Source organism: Halyomorpha halys, unplaced genomic scaffold (genome assembly GCF_000696795.3).
Source record: "Halyomorpha halys isolate HHAL.00 unplaced genomic scaffold, Hhal_1.1 Scaffold462.1, whole genome shotgun sequence".
Classification (NCBI taxonomy): domain Eukaryota; kingdom Metazoa; phylum Arthropoda; class Insecta; order Hemiptera; family Pentatomidae; genus Halyomorpha; species Halyomorpha halys.
The window spans coordinates 513,042-536,166 of record NW_027107302.1 but is presented as its reverse complement, the minus strand read 5'-3'; the positions used below and the strand labels follow the sequence as shown (position 1 = coordinate 536,166).

The following is a 23,125-nucleotide window of genomic DNA, read 5'->3' as shown; positions in this document are numbered from 1 at the left end:
TTGTTTCGATGTTGATAGATGGTTTTAAAAGTTATCTAATAAATCTTGAAATAACCCTATTTACTATCACGGTATAATCATATTTTACTTTGACGTCATTGTAGCAAAGAACGTCGTATCTTTGTTCTGGAAAGACTAAAAATAGGGATGAAATAATACTTTGTCGTTAGTATAATTGTTTATATTGTGTTATACAGATAAAACATTTAATGCTATAATGTGTAAATATAAATTCTTCTTTTCTTCTAATTCATCGCTGGAAATAGTTTTACTATTGATGCGATTTAACCCTGATTTTAAATAGTTGTTATGTAATTCCTAGGGTGATTTTTTCCTTTAGTAATTATTTTTAATTACTACTGTACACTCCATCGGTATGCAATAAAAACATATTAAGCACTGTATTAGAAAGATTAATTTATAATCATAAATCATATAAAAAGATTCATTAAATATTCTTATATTCCTACCAAAATATCACCAGTACTATAATGCATAGAATATACTTTCATTAAATGTAATTAAAAAAGAATGTGTTACATTAACAGGCCAACAATGAATTATTTCTAATAAACAGAAAACCGGCCTCAGTAGAGATTTCCAGTGTATATATTATTATGTACCAGATATATAATTAGGTCATAATATAAAATATACCAGAGTTTTACATAATTACACTTTAATATCAGATAGATAGAGATTTTATATAATTATACTTTAATACCAGATATTATATACTTAGGTCATGAAACAAAATACACCATAGTTTTATCAAAATAATCGTGAATATTACTGTGTGTACATTTAAAGATGGTTTTAAATATAGTCTGAGGATACAAATATATCAATGGTATATTTACTTCTACGTTTGGGTAACTTAAAATAAGCCCATGTTATATACTTCAACAATATTCTTTTCATAAAATACTCAAAACTGGACTTTCTCTAATTTTATTCTGGCCAACACCGTGATTATCTCTTATATTAAACAAATGATAAAATTACCATGGGAGATTTCTGTTTTTGAAATAAAAACAGTTTTACTTTTTTATGTAATAATATTTTTTAATGGAATCTGACTGACTGCTTAAAACTTGACTAAATTACAACCTTCGACTGAGGTCCAATGATGAAATTAAAAAAAAAATCTACCCTTTGACAGTTAAGATATTCTTATAATTTGAATGGTTTCATCATATTCTGTCCGTAATTCACATCAATGCTTTATTAAATAGTTTATAGATTAAATGATTTAATTTATTAGCTTCTCTTATTATATTAGTATGCTAGTATGCTATATATTATTAATGCTTGAAGAAGTTTGTCGGGGGGTATACAATGGAAAAGGAATAGTATACAAACAAATTTAGAATTATATAAAATATTGAATTAAATCATAAATGATAAAAAATGATAACCGATAATTGAATAGTACAAAATTTTAATTGATTGATATTTGTGGAATTGTATGGTAGTAAATTGCACAAATATCAATCAATTAAAATTTTGTACTATTCAATTATCAGTTATCATTTATGATTTAATTCAATATTTTATATAATTCTAAATTTGATTGTATACTATTCCGTTTCCATTGTATGTTACTCTAAATGTTGTTGTTATCTCTTTTGTTCTATAGCCCTGATGAAGACCTGAAACTCAGGTCGAAACGTCGGGATAAAATAAATAAATATGGTTTTGTTTATTTATGTTGTTCTTTGCTGACCGCACCCCCCGACATACTTCTTCAAGCATTAATCTACGGTCAACTATCTACACCTCATTATATATATTATTAATATTATTTCAGATAAATATCTATGATAACGCATAAATAACTATAATAATAAATATAAATAAATAACTGGCTATAACAGCTCATTAATTCTTTATTTATTTGTTAAATTGTTTTTATTTCAAAACTATACGTCGATATCAAATGTTTTTATGGTTGCATGATTGCATTCTGAAAAAGGATCCGTGTTTTTCATTGTTGCTCTAGCAGTTTGCTCACCCATTCTTTCCTTTTTTTCTCGGAAAAAAAAAACGTAACACCCGCAATGGTTGTGGTCTCGGTGGGGGTAAATTGCTTAGATTCTAAAACTGCGGTTTGATCGAATCCAAAAAAAAAAAAGAAGTTAAGTGTTGATAGTATTGTCGCCGTTGAATGGTCGGATATGAAACTATGTCATTGAGAACGGTATAGCCGAATGGTTGAAGCCGTGAGTAGACACAAAGCAGCGGTGCTGAAAGGGTTCGAGTCCGGAACCGACTCAGTTTACAAAAAACAGCTCAGCGGGGCGCTCACAGCGGAGGCAGAGGGACTGCTAACACCCTCTCATTACTAACGGATCTCTTACCGGGGGATCGCAAGCCGCACGATAGTGTTTGCTGTAGGGGTCGTCGCACCGAAGGGTTAGCATGGCTAAAATGAATTTAAAAAGGTTTGTTTTGTATTTGTTGTTAGGTTTGTGTAATACGGAACGTAAAAAAAGTATTCACATATTCATCTGGAGACGCACTTAAGACATCCAACAAATTTACCTTTGTAAAATGAATTTTTTAATAGAAGAAATGTGAAAAATAAACTATTCGTTGGAAATCTTGTATTTAAGAGGTAGATGAAATAATAAAACCTAAGAAGATTAAGAATATAGGAAGATAAAGTCACTAGTACACATGTACAAGAGCCAAATAGGCCAAACTATAATTTGGCAGATAGTTTCATTGGGAACTAGCCCGTCATAGAACAATATAGAAAAGTTGGTACATGCTGTACCAGTGATCGTGAAGTTTTTCTATTTTAAACTACGATTGTCTATATCATTACAATTTTTTGAAGTTTAAAATTTTTAAAAATATATATATTTAGAACATTAATATTTTTTTTGACTTTTGAACTTTAGTTAATAATAACTAATAATTAATAAACAAAGTATATATTTCGATTAAATATAACTAATTACTTAAGCGCTTCTCTGAATTGGCTTTTACGGTTCTTTTATCCTTTCCTAAATTCTTTTAAGAGTTTAGGAAAGGAGTAAAAGAGTGCCAAAGAAATATGTCAGTATTATGGATCGAATAAGAGAGCGTCTGGGAACACTGAAAATAATTTTTTTAATGCAATTCACTTATCTGATTAGTCTCATTTCATACTTGCAGTCTTCCATATGTATATTATATAATATTTATAATATTTTATTATATAATAAATAACGTTCATCTTTTTGAAAGGTTTTTGAATTGTATGGAACGGTTTTGGAATGAATTCGATGATTTATTGAAGCCCAAAAGGATTACGTATACCCCCACTGCGATTATAACACTAATAAGAGATTTTTTAATATCCAGACAAATAAGTAGGCTAGAAAAACTTATCAAAGCAGTTAAATTAATCAGCATATCAGTGATTAGCCCCCTAGGAAGTGGGTACAAGATGGCTGGATTTAGAAATAAATACACAATTACAGAACCGTTCAGAAACAAGAGAAACGTGTACTGTACATTACATTAAGCAGTATTCAGAAATTTGTTTCTGAATTTCTTGATTTTTGAAATAATCTATTTATAAACAGATAGTAGCTTGTAATTTTAAAATGGTTTTTGAAGTTTGTTATTGCGATTTAAATGCCTGGAGGAAGGTTGATGTTTCTGCAGCAGTATTAAGTGTCGGAACCGAGCTGGAATGAGTTGTTACTTGGAACAGGTTACGCTAGTTTAGATAAATACCGGAGGAAGTTTTGATATACGGCAACGGAGGCGGGGAACCTGCTCATATAGCAGAACTGGATCAATGAAGCCTATGAGTTATCGGGTGCTCCAGTGCTGGAGCCTCTAGTGCGATTTCATTAATGCTTCTGGAATCTGTCTCGAAGGCTCTGATTTATTTATGCAGCCACAAGTCATAAAAACGGCCGTGTTTGGGTATAAAGTATAACGATTCTCTACTCCGACGTCCATTAAATTTCCTTTTTAATATTTTTCTTTCCTTTTTCTTTTTGAATCATTTTTTCATCTCGCCGGTTAATAAGATCGCGACGTCGTAAAGTAACCCTCCTGCATTATACTATTACTCTTTTCACCGGAATAAATTATATTGTAAGTTCTGATTGTGGCATATATAATGATAAGTTGAAGTCAATATTAAAACAAAAAAAAAACTAATCGAACCGCAATGTTCAAGTAGTGATAAATTTACGAAGAACATATCAGATTGAGTAGATATGCAAATAGATTTCCTGAACCTTCAGACCTTTTACATTTTATTGAAATCCTACATTCCGGAATCTAGAAATCTCAATAATCCATGAATTGCTTGATTATATCAATTTGTCAGAACATAATTCATTCAATTTTTATTTATTTTTTGGTTTATCTATTTTATTAATCATTATTTATTTTTATGTTTGATAGGAAAACAAAAGCAAGAAATTTGTTGAGTTTGGCAAAAAAATAATTGATATAGCATGAAATAAATATGTATCTAAGCTAAATCGTGGTGTAGAACAATTTAATTTAATTAACATGTTCTCTGGTATACCTATAATTTGGTCAAAATTCGTAGAAAGGTTGGGAATTAGTATAAAATAGGTTTAGTATCAATTTCAACGTATTAAATCAACCTTTTGTTAATAAACATACATTTCAACAATGGCTCGTTCCATGGATTTTATTTTCGAATGATATCATCCACATCGAAAAAAGGTAATTATTACTAAATAAAAAATACAGAAAAGGAATAATTTCATGAAAAGAAAATATTATAAAAATGTAAATAGTACATAAGGACCCATGTACTTGGTTGACTATTTTATAATTCTTTTAAAAACACATACCTATTCATGGCGTAATATTCTATGTATGCGCAGTATATCTAATGTATTCTATGTAATAAAATTTGTTAAAGGAATGAAATATTTCTGAGATTCATTACTATAATGGAATTTGTCGAATGACTACGATATTGTCTCAATCTCTCTTATTTAGTTTGATTCTGTATTATTCAAACGAAGAATTAATATTCCAAAAACTGTCAATTTCATAAATGAAAATGAAGCAATTGGTCCCCACAATTGGCATGTACCCAAGTCTTCGACAATCGGAAACATAATTTTTTGCAGCATACCAAATTGTTGAGTGTTGATTGCGCAAGAGCAGCGCAGTTACGGTTAAGGGGTGAAAGCCAGGCAGTCACATCTATTATTTATGTGCTGCGCAGCTGTCAATCAGCGGAGAGGATAATTGAAGCCAGAAAGTCCAGTCCCTGAAATATGTCAGGGTGGTATTTTTTCTTGTTTTCTATTTCATTTTTTTTTCTTCATTATTAAATTTTATTTTTTAAAATTATTTTTATTATTATTATTTTTATTATTTTATTTTAAACCTTTTAACTGGGCCGACAATCTTCGGGACAACAATAGGTTCTTTTTGGCTTTTGGTGTTAGCAACAAATAACACTACATCCAAGAACGCGGCAAAGATTAATTTTTAGAAATAAATAAATCTATTCTTCTGACGCTCAATCATTATGTAACTGGATAAATGAGATCGTTATACAAATTTAATACTGATAATGGTTTGAAATAAAAATAAAAATCTCATATTCATCAGGATTGCTCAAAAATCTCCTATTAACATTCTAAAAAATTTACTTAATTTGTAAAGTTTTATTTTGTTATCTTGTAACACACGCGATAATCTTATTCTTCTTAGTCATTTCTTATGATAAATTGGTACTCACCTCAAGTTACTTATGCTTTCGTCACTCGGAGAAGCTCCTTGACTTGTTTACGCTAACGATGTAGCTGGTAGTACATTTTTGTAATAATAATTAACTAACTACTTTTATGAACTAAAAATTCAATTAGTGGAAAATTCTTAATTTGTTTTTTTTAATTTACAAAAATAAAATTTTTTTTTTAATTAATCAAAACTTGGTGTCATTCATATATAGGTTTTATTGGGTGGCTTTAACTTTTCCAGTGGAAATATTATTATTTACTTTTACATAATCCTTGGAATAGTAATTAAAATCAATTTAATAATTAAATAACTAATAAAACAAGTTATGTTTGAAACTTTAATATTTTATTATTCAAAAAGGATCTAATAAAAAAAAAAATACTTTCATAAAACTCATATTCAAAGAAAATGTATATTTAAATATATACAGTTGTAATACTGTATATTCGATTTAGATATTTAGTATGATTTAAAAAACAATTAACTGTTGCATGTTGATAAGAAAAGCAAAACTCATCTATTATTCAAGTTCTTGGGTTAGGTATTTAAACAAATTATTTTATCTGAATCCAAAGCATTTAAAGTCTTTTTTTTATATGATTTCTCATTACAATAAAAAAATTGTTAGACGCGTTTTATTTCCTTAACGATAGCAATAGTAGAAACGTTTTTCATTACTAAGTTTAAATATTACTTCTCCTTTATTTCCGCGGATTTAAAACTTTACAAAGTCTTGCGAAACCTGTTGGCTTTCAACATTGCTACATAAAAAAAACTGAGTTGTTTATATCAAAGAAGGTTAATTCCGTTCTAAATTTAAATCGAAACAGAAAACGAGCGGAACATTCGTCTTATAGCAAGGACACCATGTATAAAAAAAAATTCCTAAATTCCGAAAACATTTATTTAGTTTCCGTTCTGTCTGGTCGTGTGCAACAGGTTTTATCCGGCTGTTTCAGCTATTTGTTTTCTTTTAACAATTATCGAAATACAATATTAGTTGTTTTAATGTTTAAGTTTTAATTGTTAAACCACCTAAGGTTTTTATGCCAATCCATTTACTTGAGCTAATTTATATATAATTATTTCAAGATGTTGAATATCTATTTTAACTTTTTCATTTGGTATAAAATTTACCCCTTAGGACTCATAAACCAAAAATTTTAAATTCCCTAACTCTCTCTGGTAAAGAAATTAAAGTAATAAAAAATAATTTTCTAGATTTCCCTTATTTTTAAATTTTAGTTTCTTCCGATTCTCTAACTTTTTTTTAAAACATTTATTAACAACCAATTATAGAAAAACTCTACAAAACTGAGGATCTATTATGAAGTTCGATAACTGTGGTATAACATTTTACTCAATAGTCATTAAAATTAAAAATCAATTACTCGAAGTTATGAAATTATGAGCATATAATATGATCGAAATAATATGGTATATAGAAAATACAATTATAGTTCTCAAGTTTCAATATTCATAGCTGGTAAATCATAAATCCAAAATAGTTGCGAAATTCAAACATAGTGGGGACAAGTTAAATATTTTAATGTTGTTAGGATATCTGGTCAAAATTGTTGATAAATTATAAATTTTACTTCCTGTAAGAAATTCTTATTGCAATTTCTCTAGTGTCTGATAAGAAGGTAAGAAAGGTAAATGATGAAAAGTCTTGGGGGTGATGAATAGCTTTTATTTCGTGACCGCCATGTATCAGTTATCAAATGTTTATATGTGATGTGCTACGTTCTTTTAAGGTTTTTAGTTTTTTACTGCTCTTTGAGTTTAATTAATTTTTTTTTGGAGCATTTCAATAATATTCTAACAGTAAGTAACTTTCGTATATTTTTATCATTTTTCTCTTCCTTAAATCGTGAAATTGTGTGTAAGAGGTCTTTTCTATCTCGACCGATTTCCATACTATTACTAAAATCAGCTAGAGAAATGAAACCATAAAAAGTTAAAAATTTGTCCTTTTGTAATTTCATTTAATGTAATAATCTAAGAAAAAATAATTCTGACATAATTTAAATGTAGACAACTCATATCATAAGACTTTCCTATGTCATTTCCAGCAAAGCTCTTGTATCTAATGATGACATCACCGAAGGACAGGATTTCACGCCTACAGAACATTAAACTAACATTTCAAGTTTATCTCCGTCGTAACAACACTTTTTAGTATCTGTACCTTGTTAAATGACATGTTTTTACCTGAATAATTGCAATTAAAGAAGAAAAAAACGAGGCGATTGGTGATTACAGTATCTTTACACGGCGATGGAAAAGTCATTTTCCTTTTTAGTAGTAGCCATATATCATTCTAACTATGACGTACTCCCAAGTTAATGTGGATATACTTTACGACGAGTAAGTCAAGCAATTTAAATTTATGAAGTAAAATAATGCTTATTATACTGCTATATTGATTTCAATAATTCTATTGAGTATAAACTTAAATTGCGAAAAATTATGGTCACGTCAAACAGTAAAATAAAAATTGATTTCATACAATAATTTTACTATGGTATATGTTTCCATTCTTAAATCCTGTTAAATTATGCCAATTTTTAAAAAAGTTAACTTGGCTTGCAATATTTTTATTGACTAGTAATTAGTATTAAAGGTTGACAAAAATTTATTTTCATTAGCATTGTTTAAAATTTTTATTGACATGAGCCATTACTCCATTCGTGGCACTTATTTTTGAGATAGCTCGCTAATATTTCTGTTTCTATTTTAGTCACTCATACACGATGTGGGAGTCAACTTTTAAAACCTACTGGTCTCCCTAACTCATTTTTATTATTAGCTAAACTAACCTCAATTAACATATTAGTTCAAATAGGGACAGACACAAATCGTCGCTTAAGTTGTGATATAGCTAAAAAAGAAAAAAATCATAAATACGATTTTAACACTTGAATAAATAATAACAAATAAATTAAAAAATCAGTACATCACTATAGTCATCTCATCTCTATCATAGCCTTGTAGAATACCTGTATATTTTTTTCGAAATATCTCCAGAATGAAGCATTAATTTATTTATTTTATTTTTTAAAATTACATCAAGTTTTTTAGCAAAAATAAATATTATTTCTGATTTTCTGCTTCACTGTAGCCGTGAGTTAGCCCTGTCGGTTCGGGAGCCCTTCGGGATCTACCCAGCCTCATAAAGTGGGTAACCTGAAGTGGGTAAAAATCTAAGCATGATTCTGACCAAAGCACCTCCTTGCTCAACCGTTAATCTATTAAAAGTACTTTCTTACTAAGAACTGCTTCATTGGTTGTGGCGGTAGAGATTTAATTTGTTTATTTCAATCACTGAATTCCAGCTATTTTTAAGGCAACTCTACAAATAATTCTTTTTGATTGAGCCCTCAATCGTCAGCCTGGAATTCCTAAAGCTAATTGTTTTTGAAAAAAAGGAAGAAAAAATGAATAAGAATAGAAGCATAAAGAACAAAAAGAAAATCAAGAAGAAAGAAATAAACTATAAAATAACGTTAAAATTGAAGAAAGCCACCTGATGTAGATATATAATTGGAGGAGTTGTACCAGAGGGGAATGCTGCGCAACCAGATTCCTCTTGGGTAGCCAATGGCGCTTCCCTATTGGATCTGGGCGATTTTTTGCGACTCTTCTCAATGGCACACCTCGGGATTCACCAATCACCTTCTTCCTTTCTTGGTCCTTTAGATCCTCTCTCCTTCCCATTTATTTATTTTTACCCTACTCTTCGGATGGAACTCATTCAAGTTTCCTGTTACGTAGAACAAATCCTGTAAGTTATATGAATATTCAAATCGAATGCCTTGTTGAAGTTTATTTATTTATTATTACATAAATATAGATCTTTTATCAGTAAATATGCCAATAGTCTATTGCATGGATTACTAAATATTTATTAAATATCTAAATAATTTCCTGCTTTGAGTCTTTAGTTGGGTAGTGTAAGCATAACGGATATAAACGGATGTATATAAAATATCAACCGAGATGTTAGTCAGCGGGAAGATATCTTCCAAAAACACTCCAGTTTCCGGTCATGTTCTTTTCAGTAGTTTCAGTTACGATTGAATTATTGAATTGAATTGGAAAATCTGCTAAAATGGGTTTATACTCTTAAAATATCTGTGAATAGGTTACATGAATTCATTTATAATCCTTATTTAGTCTTCTAAAATAAACGTATCATTGAAACGATTTATTACAAAGGGAAAAACATGGCTAGACGGTATCTTTTCATCAGCATACTACTACTTTAAAGTTAATTGTCCATTTCAACATTTATGTTATGCATTTCCACCAAGTGAAGTTGAAAATATTTATTTTTCATGTTTTAAAAGAAGACAGTGTAAGACTTATACCGTTTTAACTGATTATTCAATTGTACCTTCCTGTTACCAATCATGCTACTGCGTATTTTTCAAACCATGGAATAATTTTGTCATTAGTATTTGAACTGTATCACCCTCGCTATTAACTAGTAAAGTGAAAGGTAATATATATAGTTTTTTATCTATTGTTTTATATGGCGTTTAAAAATATTATTAATTTGATTTTAGGTTGTTTGGAACGAAGCGATGCGCAAGGTGCCAGGCGACCATCTCCTCTTCGGAGCTGGTGATGCGCGCACGAGATCTGGTTTTCCACGTGCACTGCTTCACTTGCGCAGCCTGCTCGGCCCTCCTTACAAAGGGGGACACCTTCGGGATGAGGGACGGTGCTGTCTTCTGCCGCCTTCATTACGCAGAACTCCCGCCTCTCTCGCCCTACCCCCAGGAGCCGACTTTTCCTCACGAGTATCACCATCCCCGGCTGACGTCTCCTCATCCTCCCCAACCTCCGGCTCCGCCAGAACCGGTCAAGATACCAAACGCCTTCTTCCCCAATGGAGCACCCGCACCCCGACAGAAGGGACGTCCGAGGAAGAGGAAGCCCAAAGACCTCGAAGGAATGACAGCAAATCTAGGTGAGCGAGACAAATATTTATTTTCTAATAGTTCGGAACATTTTATTTTAAGATTATTGCATGATAAATTCCTACGATCTGATTTTTCATATACCACCGTATAAAACCCACCGTATCATATTTACTACGAGATATCCTTTCGAATATTAATTATTTCATATTGAAAATACATACGTTTAAATCTTAGAAATAAAAATAACACAATGGAATTCACCGTTGCATTTATAATATAGGTTATTTGATATAGCATTTTGTTATTGTCAGAAATTTTATTCCTTCTTACCCCTTCTTCTCATCTTTAGTGCTGAAGTATTCTTAACTTATTCTTTTAATTCATTTTTTGAGATGTCCTAAGAAATTGTTTGGTGTATGTAGCTCAGGATTAGGTTGTGCTAAACTTACAATTACACCCAAAATTTTCTTGAATATGAAATATAGAAATGGTATCTAAATAATTGTTGCAAACGTAGAACCATTTCAACTAGTCAGATCACCAAAGGATGTACTAACTGTTCATATAATTAAAAAAAATATTGATGTATGTGACTAAAAACTTCTTTTTTTCGATAATAACACTACGTTTGAGTTTCAAGTTTACTATTTAATTTTATGAGAACTTAAAATAATTTCTCTGGATTAAATTCTTTTTGAATTCACTGATTTTACCGTAACATTTACTTATATATAATAACAGGCAAAATATGTATAAAATTCGAGCAATGTACTATGTTTAAATTGTATCTTCTTACATCATCGGACTTAAGCTTATTATTCAAAACACTTTTATAAAATAGCATCATTCTGATAGTTTTATTATACGAAGTTAAATATTCTGTAATACAACACGAAGTATAAAGAAGGTATTCCAGCAGCCATAAAATGATAGGAACAACAACTTGCAAACACACTTGCCTTAGGAAAGATAAAGCACCATTTTTGTAACGCTACTACGCACAATGGAACAATTCTAAAAATATTAATGAAACATTTCAAGTGAAATGTAATAACTATAAACTATAAAAATAATATAATGTACTTATTTCTTATATATAATGTTTTGTATTACATTTTATTATTCACATAATGTATTCAATTGATTTGGAGCTATTTATTTTATTCACCTTCATTGAACTAGCGATATCTCGGCATTATCCCAGGAGAGGCCTTGAGCATTCTGTTCATATTGGGCAAAAAACGTTCTTTATTTTACTTGTATTTGATTTGTTTTGTTTATACTTTGGTCTACTTCCGTTAACCCCTTGATGTTATTATTGCTCCCTGTTTATGTTACTCTTTCACCTCCCCCACCTACACACAATTCAGTTTTGCTCTGTCCTCCTGGCAACGGTAAGACTGAGCATTTCTCTCACCAGTACACTCCTAACGTGACATCCTTTTTATTTCGCTCACCTGGACACCTGCGTTCCTCTGTTTAAATCATGAGCCGTGGCAAAAAGATTTAAGATATTTTACGAAATCTGGATTTTTCAGCCTCTGATGGAAAAGCTACAATTTTTATTTTAAATTTCTAATTGCATTGAAAGTAATTGTAGAGATTTTTGTCATCATTATATCTAATTATATATATTAAAAAAAATAGTACAGATCGTCTACCATGAGATAAACGGTCGGCTAATAAAATTAGGGGACAAAAATGTAGGACAATCCTGCTGGGTTATTTAGGACAAATGCGCGGGACTCTGTTGTATATATCTATATACGTGGACAACTTGGTATAGTCCTGTTTTTCTAATATCCTAAGAATAAATAGGTAGCTAAAAATATTATATTATTATATAATAGCTAAAATATAAAGATTACGAAAAACATCCGCTCGTCTAATTTCTTTTCTAGCATTATTTTTCTATGTGATTATTATTGATTTTAAAATTAATTGTTATCTCAAATGGAGACATTATTGACTGGCAATCCAATTCTGGCAATTGAAGAGACACTTAGTAGGATTTAATAGCCTCGGAAGTTGGCTCATTGCCAGAACGTTTTGATAGACTACAAAGATTGATACGGAGGCTGTGGTGCTATGGTACAAGCCAATGGTGTGGTGTGCCCTATGCAACAAGATCCTTGACAACTTCGTTTTGAAATCCATGCGACACAGAGCATTATTTACGGTCCGCCTGCCTCTGATTTATTAAAACAGATAGTTTCCTTTGGCATCAAGTCAAATATATTCTTTTTTAATTTTTTTTTTCGTCATTTTTTTTTCTTTTCATTGTCAACTGTCTATATATACACCGCTTGAGCGATTCTTTTCTGCCTTGTCTAATTCAAACGTCTCACTTTACATCTCTAAACTGATATATGCGAGGGCGTAGAATGAGGAAAGAGACAAAGATGTTTAAAGGACACATGTGGTTCTTGTTGGAAATGTTCTAGGGCGTATCATGGCTATATAAAAAAATTTGCTTTGAAATACTGTTACTATTTATCTACCTAAAATTTCAAATTTACTATTTTATTGCTAAAACGCCAAAAGGAATTTAAATTTTTAAATAATATTGGTTCACTCGTTTTAATTTAACCTGTAATTATTTTAACTTGACCAGTTTTAGAACTATTTGTTCTGGTTTACATTCATTTAGTTTATCTTATATGATATACCATATATATATTAGCAGATATGTTTTCTTAAGCTTTGTCATGATTATATAATAACGAATTAATACGGAATAATCGTAGATTAAAGAACATATTATATTCTTATATTATAAGGACATAAGAAGACCACCATTTTGTTATTGCGGGCATATTTTTTTTTTTTATTTACATAATGAGGATAAATAAACTAGTTAAAATTGCCTTTAAAACTGGTTATGGTAACAGGGTTCTGACTACACTTTAAAAAATAAATTTATCAGATTATATGATTATATCCAGGAAGAATTTTTTCCTCTAGAGTATTAATATAATCCACTTGGTTTAAATTATTTATTTATCAATAAAAAAGCACGCCTCTGCCTTATCAATTTTTTTATAAGGAATATGTTTTATTTATTTCCTACTAGTTTCTTGTTAATATTAAAAAAGCGATATTATTACTATTGACTTAATTTACTACTAACTTAAAGGTTATTATTGAAATACAATGAAAGAATATCTGGTAGTTGACATAGATAGATTTACAATTGTGATTTGTTTGATTATTTATAACTGTATTTTTTTTTTTTATAATTGACCGTTACATTTTATTTTTTAATTAATTTTACATTAATAATAAATTCTTTACCTCAGCGTTTCGAACCAATTGTCGATCTTCCGGTGTTTTTATTATAGTTAGATCTTTTTTTTTCTCTTTCATAATTTATTTTTTATATTAATACCCATAAACTATTGTTTTAAAGTCCACTTTTAATATTTTTACTTACAAAATTTTTGTTGAAATTATATTATCTTTTAGACTTTTAAAATCATCAAATTTTTATTTTATATAAGATTATTAAGATTTAGGCTTTGAGTTATGAACACTGCTAACTAGCCCGGACAGAAAAACAATTCAGAACACATCATAAACTGGTATCTTTGGAAAGGAAAATCGTTTCTATTTTTTTTTTTTAGTGTAGAAAGATAGTCCGGGTAAAACAGGTATCAAAATAGTAGAAGAAAACTATTTATTGTTTCGCCCCACTTAGGGCTAAATGAAAAAACAAGATACAAACATTATGAACATTGATAGAATAATAAAATAAAAAAACATTTCGAAAAAAATGTTTTGTTAATAAAGTATATAAAAAAGAAATAATAATAATAATTTAAGAACGTGTACGTATAGGTGGGCTAGAAACTAATTACTAATAAAAAGAACCAGATGTGATAGAATTCTATGTTTTTTTTTTTTTAGTTTTGCCATAAATATGTCATGAAATGTAGTATAGAAATGAATATAACATATTCATTTTTGTATATAACATTTTATCTTTAAATGTACTGTTTCCATGATTAATTATATCAGTTTCTTATGAATTATTAATAATATCAAGTTAAAATCAATTTATTTTAGTTTAATTAAAATTTTTAAAGCATTACCCCAATTAGAATCCTAATTAAAAATTATGAAAAACGATTTTTTCTTGTTTTATCTATCTTTTCTCATTTAATGTTTGCTCTATAATAGATATATACATCATATAACATCGAGTTTTGTGTTGTTGCGGCTACCTAAACAAAATGAAACAGCATAAAATTGAAGTCCTTTTTCAATTCTTTGCTGACATGTTTGTAAAGATTTTTTTTTACCTATCCTTTGGAGGCAACCTTTTTGTATTATCGCTAGCGACGGGATGTTCTTTGAGCAAGAAGACACACGCCGACACAATAGCGAAATGAATTTTTTTTCCTACCCACAGACCCGAGGCATCTCACCTCTAGCTACCTAACTCTTGACTTATGGCCCTGAGCCCTATAATTACCTAGTTATTATCATATTTACATTTATATTAATAAATAAAATTCACTTTAGGATTACTTTTTTTTTTATATAATTTTTTTTCGTTCCAAATCTATAATCTCCCATGAGAACATCTGTCGCTTCTGGTTATAAATCAGTAGCACGTGTGCGGATTTCGTTACGTGATAATAACAGGTCTGTAATAACAGACCCATCTGTCATTGTTTAAAAAAATAAAAGAGTTATTTATATTCAGTAATTACATCTTTTTATTTTTCCTATAAAGATGTTACAATTCAAATTAATTAAGAGCTTATCTTAAATGATGTAGTGGTAGATATTGTGACCTTAATCAATTAATCTTTGCAATAAATTAATCAATAAAGAATTAAACCATTCATCATGTTTATGTTGCTTTTATAACCGCTCAAAATATGTTAATCGTTCAATTAGTATTGGCATATTTACTAAATATGTTAATATTTATTTATTTTTGATTTTGCAAACAATAAGAATTCACTCTATAAGATCATTTGTGCTTATATAAATAAATGGGAAATTGCTGAAAGTGTGATTTTTTTTAAATAGTGTCTGATTTTGTTCAATTAGTACTTTATGAAATAAGACTTCAGTATCTGGATTACAGAATACACCAAAAATAATACATTCATCTAAATGAATTGAAAAATTGTTTTATTTTAAAACTATAATTTCTTATTGATTAAAAAAATCAGGGAATAATAATAAATCCATATGCGGTAATGCAAAAGAATATAAATCCAAATTTGAATTTTTTTTAGGAAACCCATAAGTGTGTTTAATTCAGGAATTAATATTCTTATTGAAATCATGTTTATAATTTAAAATGTTTGGATCGAGCTTGACAAGGAGATATATTCTAGAATTACAAATATTTTTAGGTTGAATTAAAAAAAACAATAAATAAATAAATTGGGTTTATTTATTGATTGTTGGAAAATGGTCCGGGTGACGGTCAATAAAGGTACAGGAACAGGCTTTACAGGGCTTTATTGGGGTTGAATCCTGGCAGCTTCAGCCATTTATTTGATTGAATTAAAAAAATGTCTACGCTTCAAACATTAGTTCAAGTTTTAATCAGAGCATACCTTATTCTTCTCTATCAAGTTTATTTCATTTATCTCAGGAGTTAAGGTAATAACGATCAACTTTTAACTATAGGAGATAAAATATCCATGATGGTAAATTCTAATGATACTTTAAGATGAAGATGGGGACCTAACTCAGTAGGAATATAATACAAGAGTATAGAAGGAAGTAACCGAAATATTTCTACTTACTTTAGAACTCTACCGGATAACTCGACCTGAAGAAATGAGAAATTTACATTAATTAGTGGAAGAATTAAGTATTTCTAACAGTATAGTGACCATGCTTTATCCAAGAATGCCGAGAGGTCGTGTATCAAGTGCCTGTATCAGCATTTACCCCCTATGCCCTTAGTTGGGTGGGTATCGAACGAATAATTTATTTATAGAATATATTAAAAGCCCATCATTAGCCACCCTTATTAATATTAATTATTACACAATCTAAAAAGGGGCGAAGTTATTTACAAAGCAAGAATATAATACAAGATGGAGAGGGAAACCCCCAAGTTCCAAACATAAATATTTATGAAGTTGTGCAATTCCTACTTAAAACGATAGATCTAATTGCTCTGGTTAACATATTGCCCTCTTTACATAAACCCTTAACCATCTTAAGGGTTAAAAACCGGTTAATATACTTTTGCCCTTACGTATTATCTCAAAAGGTATAATCTTCCATTCATTTACTTACCTCTGTTTTTGTCAATTTGTTTTTTTAACATTTACATATTCATTTATTCCGAAGTTTTATTCGTATATAGTTGCCTGTGGACAATTACAATAATGTGACAGTTGGCAGATGGATATTATACCATTTGCCAGCTCGTTGTCAGTTATCAAGTTTCACCTTGAAATTATATCATTAAGAGACAACGTGTAAAATATAATTTATTAAACTCTGATATTTCTTATAGTACTATAATATTTCATTTTAATTGGTTGGTTCGTTTATCATATTTGTGTAAGAAATAGTGTTTTTATGTGAGCGATTGAATACATTATTTGAATCATTTTTACATCAACTGTAATACGTAGAAGTTTGCATTCTTACAATAACTTTTGATGATTATATGGCGAAACGTAATGTAGTGAATCAGATTAAAGAAAAATGTGATTTTTATTTTATTTTTTTCTTTCTGGACTAGATATCTGCCCTCATACTTCAAACATTTAATTTTTTTATTAATTTTACATTAGTAATAAATTCTTTACCTCAGCGTTTCGAATCATTTGCCGATCTTCAGGTATTTTTATTATAATTCAATCTTCTGTTTATTATTTTCCTTTCAAAATTTATTTTTTGTATTACCTGAACCTATTTACTTAAAGGTCACTTTTAATATTTTACTTACAAAATTTCTAGTTGAAATTTTACTATCCTTTAGACTTTTAATTCATAAACTTTCTCTGACTTTTTTTTAAATCTAAGATTATTAATATTTAGACTTTGAAGTATGAAAGCTATCATAAACTGGTACCTTTGGAAAAGAAAATCACTTAATAGTTTTTCATTATCTTTTTATTTATTTTATTAATAGTGAAATCCAAAATATTATAGATCGTCCTTGAACGAACTAGATGTCTTATGCCTCTAAAATAAAACGATCCCATCAAGATGCTATGGACTAAGGTACCAGCAAATATGTTTGAAACTGTGTTTTGGAAAAGTTGGATTCTGTCTGTCTTTTAAGTCTATTTTTTTCACTTTTTGTGAGATTCATTCTGATTAGAGATGATTTATTAATGACTTATATATAAATATCCAGCGACCATGTGACACCTATCCCGGCCCTAAGTGAAGACGTCAACACCACCAGGTCACGATAGAATGGAGCTAACTGGTCCGTGAAGCCTGTTTGCCCTCAGATTGGAAACGGTCGTGGCTAGACAATAAGAAGCGAAGCACGTGACCAAGGCGATGGCATTAGTTAGTTTTTCCTCGGCCACCGCAGGCCGCCGTGGGAGTATAATCTGCTCCAGATAGCCATTGGTGGCCAATCGTCCGCTAACAGCCCAACAAAAAAACGCTCTATACCTATCTCCTATACAAACACATCTTTAGTAACGTGTTTGTTGTCTGTTCGCTACGTGTCTAGCCCTCAAGAGCCTGCTATTATAGGATAAACACTATCCTCTACAATATAGAGTGCCTCTATACCTGATTGCTACCTCTTTCGGCTTTAATCTCCTGGATCATAGGTGCCTTTTGTGATACTTATTGTACTCAAAATCCATATATTACTCAAATCCACAAGTCATAACAAAATTTGATGTAATGATAATGCGGAATTTTTTGTTAAAAGTTAATATATCCACTTCTGAAAAGTAAAGGTTTTTATGACAATTTATAATTGCCTATTACAACACCTACTAGATAAACGGTCTTTACTTCCAACTAATTACAAAAAAACACATTTATATGACTGTAATAAGCCATATCTGGACTTACGGAGTTCAGATTTAGGGTTCAACTAAACCATCGAATTCCTCTAGTATCCAATCCTTACAATCTAAAATTCTCCGTAAAATCGTTAATGCTCCTTACTTGGTCACAAATCTAGACATCCATTAGGACCTCAAGAACTTGTTAACTACTAGCTTGGTGTATAAAAACAAGCATTTTATCAACTTAAATAAATAAATATGTGACTTAAATTCCCAAGAGTTTGGACCAATGGCTTGAATTGAGAAATGAAGTGGACCCTCAATATTAGAAATTTCGTGATAATTGATTTTTTTTTTCAAATCATCTTCATTTCTTTATAACGACCTCTAAGACTTGAACATTTCAAAATAAAAACCTATTCTCAGTATTGCATAAAAACTAGGTATTTTTCTGAAATCATAAAATTATTAATTTGTAAATTTTATAATTATTGTTTTGTTATTTAACCCCCTTCGTAGTGTGACCGTTGAATAAAATTTAACTGAATTCATTTTTGCCTTAAATTATTTGGGTGAAATTCTAATTTATTCCTGTCTTTTTTTTTTTCTGACAATGTTTAAAATTAGTTTAGTACACAACAGATGTATTGGTAATACAATGCATTATTATAAGGTTCTTTTTAGATCGTGGATGAAATACTAAAGTGGACTCAAATGAATTGAGCTCTTATAAAGTTACAACTTTATTCCTCAAACTGGCTATATTTGGAAGATGAACATAAGTCTTCAAATTTCGAAAGTTTAAATTTTATCTCTTATTCTACTGTGCTACTCTTAAATATAACAGTAACGTTAGGTCAAGATTTGATATTTTATGTTCTAGGCAAATGTTATTGTAATCTCCAACATTATCGAGTATTCCTCTAGAAACAAATAGTACTTTTTTGTAAGATTGTTTTAAATAGTAACGTTGATAAATATCTTAGAGGGAATGTTAGAAGAAAAACGTGTGGTACGAAAAGTCGCTCAGATAACTTCTTCGAATCCAAGTGCACTATTGTCTGCCTTTCTTTGCGCCTTACTCCTTTGCAAAACATGACCGACTATGAGGAACCCATGGAACCGGCAGTGACAGTAGATCCCGGGTGCTACCTTGACAAAAACCACCCTTCACTGTGGGAGCGGGCGCAGTAGAGCGTACCGCCAACAAAAACACAGGAAACCCTTTTTCTAGAACGACTCGCTGGTGAACTATCCAGGGGATGGAACAGTGTCCTTAATGAGCTTCTAGTTTATAGTCCGCTGGATTGTATTCGTCTCGATGGTTACCTATTTGTTTATTTTGGTTTCTTGTTTTATTATGATTAAATACCTACCTTGGCTAGGATGTGGTATAAATGTATAATATGGACAAGATTGAACTGAAGGTTACCCAACTATGCAAAAACGGTTTTGGGAGTACGTTTAAAGATAGTGAAAGCAGTTTTCATGTTTAATTTATTTAAATCTGAAATCTTTATTAGATTCAAACTTACCAAAATTAAATACGAAAAATTGAAATGAAATTTTATAATGTTAACCATTTACTTTAATGTGCCATATAATATTCAAAATTTATTTAGGCATTTATATGTTATACGTTATTTGTAATAGCAACCATGTAGCTTTGAATTAATTATTATATTACCTTTCAATTACTTTCCTTTAAATAATACAAATTCTTATAAAATATATATAATCCTCGTTGAAATCGCAGTCAGACCAGAAATGTGCTAAGAAAATTGTCATCAACCTGGTTTACAGGTTTTTCCAGCTAGTGCTGCTATCTCATGGCCGCTGCATAAACTAGAAAAGCGTACCTTCGTTTAGATTATGTGCGAGTCGTTATAAAGTACAGTTATAAGTGCACCAGAACTGCAGCAATATGAATTTCATTTTTAAATTAATTAATCAACACTAATTTTAATAAGATCCTGAATTAATATGTAATTATTCGTATTTGATTAATTTTATTAAATATTATAAAAATTAAACAAAAAAAAAGGTTGTACCATTTATGATGAATGAAAAATTTATTATTTTTTTTATTTTGTTGCCGAGCTCATAAAGATGAAAAACAAAATAATTGCTCGTTTTTTTTTAAACGGAAATATAGGTTTGTGTTTTATTTCACTTTTGTGACATGAATATTAATATGAACATATAACATGAATATTAAGCATGATGTAAAGTAACTAGTTGTATTGAGTTATTAAAAGGTACTAACAAGAAAGACCTGTGTAATTATCTCCCTCTAAAATGATTATTACTGTTTCTTCAACGTTTTCAGGTATAAAAAAAAGTCTTAATATCGATCCAATTAACGTATTTTCATTTTGTTTTAAACATAAGAGTTTTCGTTTTGAACGAAGCTTTTTACTCTAAAACATTTTGTTAAATTTTGCAGTTGATCATAGTCTGAGTCATTTCCTCTTCTAACACTTTGCGGTGTGCGGATAGATTGCTATTAATAAAAAGTGCTATATCTTTAATTAAGCAAGTTACTTATTGATGATAGGAAATATTGTTGTAGTATATTATTTGTTATACTACAAAAGTTGCATAATATCATACAAGTATACCTTTTTAATTCAATAAACACATTTAAAAAATCAAATTATTTTTCTACATTTAAGTTTAATAGCAAAATAAGACCGATCCACTGACGAACCACTATATAATGTTCTCTCCAATGTTCAAGAAATATAATATAAGAAACTCCGGTCGTAACTTAGATTAAGGACGAGAAAACGTTACATACCGCTTAGTATGGCTTAGAGAAATCTTCAGGAAGGACCTTGTTGTTTTGTAATTTACTGATATATATACAACCTCAAGTAGTTGCCATCCATTTGTTCGGACATGGGGACGCCTTCCCATTCCAGACTCTTGCATTTAAATGTTGTTCACATAAAACTATAGTGAACGCGCACAGTAGCAGATTTAGGGAGCGTTGGATATGCAGATTAGTCACCAACAGCGGACCGCCCGTTCTTCCATTCATAACCTGGAAGGAGTATTTGCATCTAAATAAGATCACATGGATTTATGGCAAAGAAGAATTCGTATTAAATGGCTTTAAAACTATGTTAATGTACGTCTCCTTCGTCTGATCGCCTTTCGAAAGTTGTTTCATTCCTGTGAAGGATAAATCTTCCAAAACAGGGGTGTCGGAGACTGGTCAGAATGTTGTGAAATCTAGATTTTCTGTAACCGTCGACATAAGTACCTACCGATGCCCTTGTAACTATATATAAATGATGAATATCATTGAGTGTATAAAACGTTTGATTAAATAATAAATATATATCTCTAAAAATATCAATAGATTTTCTGTCCTTACCTTACTTGAATATTGATTTGTATATTTATAAATAATTAAAAATTAATCTAGTAAATGTTTTGTTGGTTGCTTTTTATAAATTTGTTCATTGCAGTGGGATCTTCATAGTAAGCTCTCGAGTCTCTTCGACCGGAAACGGATACTTATTATTATGATGGATTCTTATGCGAAATAAAATTTTTCCCATTCAGGACACGTCGGATCGGAAAAACCGCTGAGATAAAATCGTTTTTAATCATATTTTTCCATTTTAATCCTTCATTGAAAACATCTTTTTCCTTTGGGAATTCCAGAGTTAAAGAGGAACTGGAAGAGGTTACTAACAATAAGGAAACTTCACTACTAAAAGAAGTTGATTCAATACAACTAAGATCTACCAGGTTGAAACTAATTTTTTCATCGAAATGATATTTTAAAATTATTAAAACTCTCGAAAAAATACAATTCTGAATCTAGTTTTTAAAATACTTTATTTTTAAATTATGCTAATTATTACTTGAATAAAAACGCGTATTACATATTCCATCAAGTGTGTTGCACGTTTAATTGACAAGTAATTACCTTCATTGGTTTATACTCAATGCATTAGGTCTTTAAATTTTGTAATGGTAAAACTATATTTTCCAGGATTATTATCGCCTTTCGGTACCAAATGAGCATAACCTAAGCCGAACCAGACTCCTTATCTTGCAAGAACTATCGGTACCGAATATGACCTAGATCCGACAGCCGCCGAGCGTGTAACCCTGCCCACTATCTCCCAGCGGATCAGGTCTCGATAATTGGCCATTGTATGTAAAAATTCTTATTCACCACGGTGCCTAGCCACGGCCTCACCGTTAGCTAGTCACTCAGACATCAGGGCTGGTCTGCTCTTCTTGGGTTACGAGGGAGTACCGGGGTTTGTATTCTGCCACTGTGCTACTTCAAGGGGGCGTATTTAATGTTATTTCAACTAAACTTAGGAGCTATGAAGTCTTAGTAATTTCGGATCCCAATCGGGTCAAACTTTACGTTAATTTGGGACGAAACGACAAAAACTCCATTTCAAGTAAACAAAACCCCCACTACCATACGAATGATTCATCTTTAATGTGTAAAAG

At 30.2% G+C, this 23,125-nt stretch overlaps 1 protein-coding gene across 3 annotated transcripts in view; it reads left to right on the top strand.

Moving 5' to 3' along the window:
- LOC106683076 (protein apterous) overlaps positions 1 to 23,125 on the top strand; it is a 170,965-nt gene that overhangs the window by 106,279 nt on the left and 41,561 nt on the right. For all 3 annotated transcript variants that reach the window (XM_014424303.3, XM_014424301.3, XM_014424302.3), the window contains one exon: positions 10,314 to 10,720. In XM_014424303.3, coding sequence (XP_014279789.1) covers positions 10,314 to 10,720 — 407 coding nt within the window. The remainder of the gene's footprint in view (positions 1 to 10,313; positions 10,721 to 23,125) is intronic.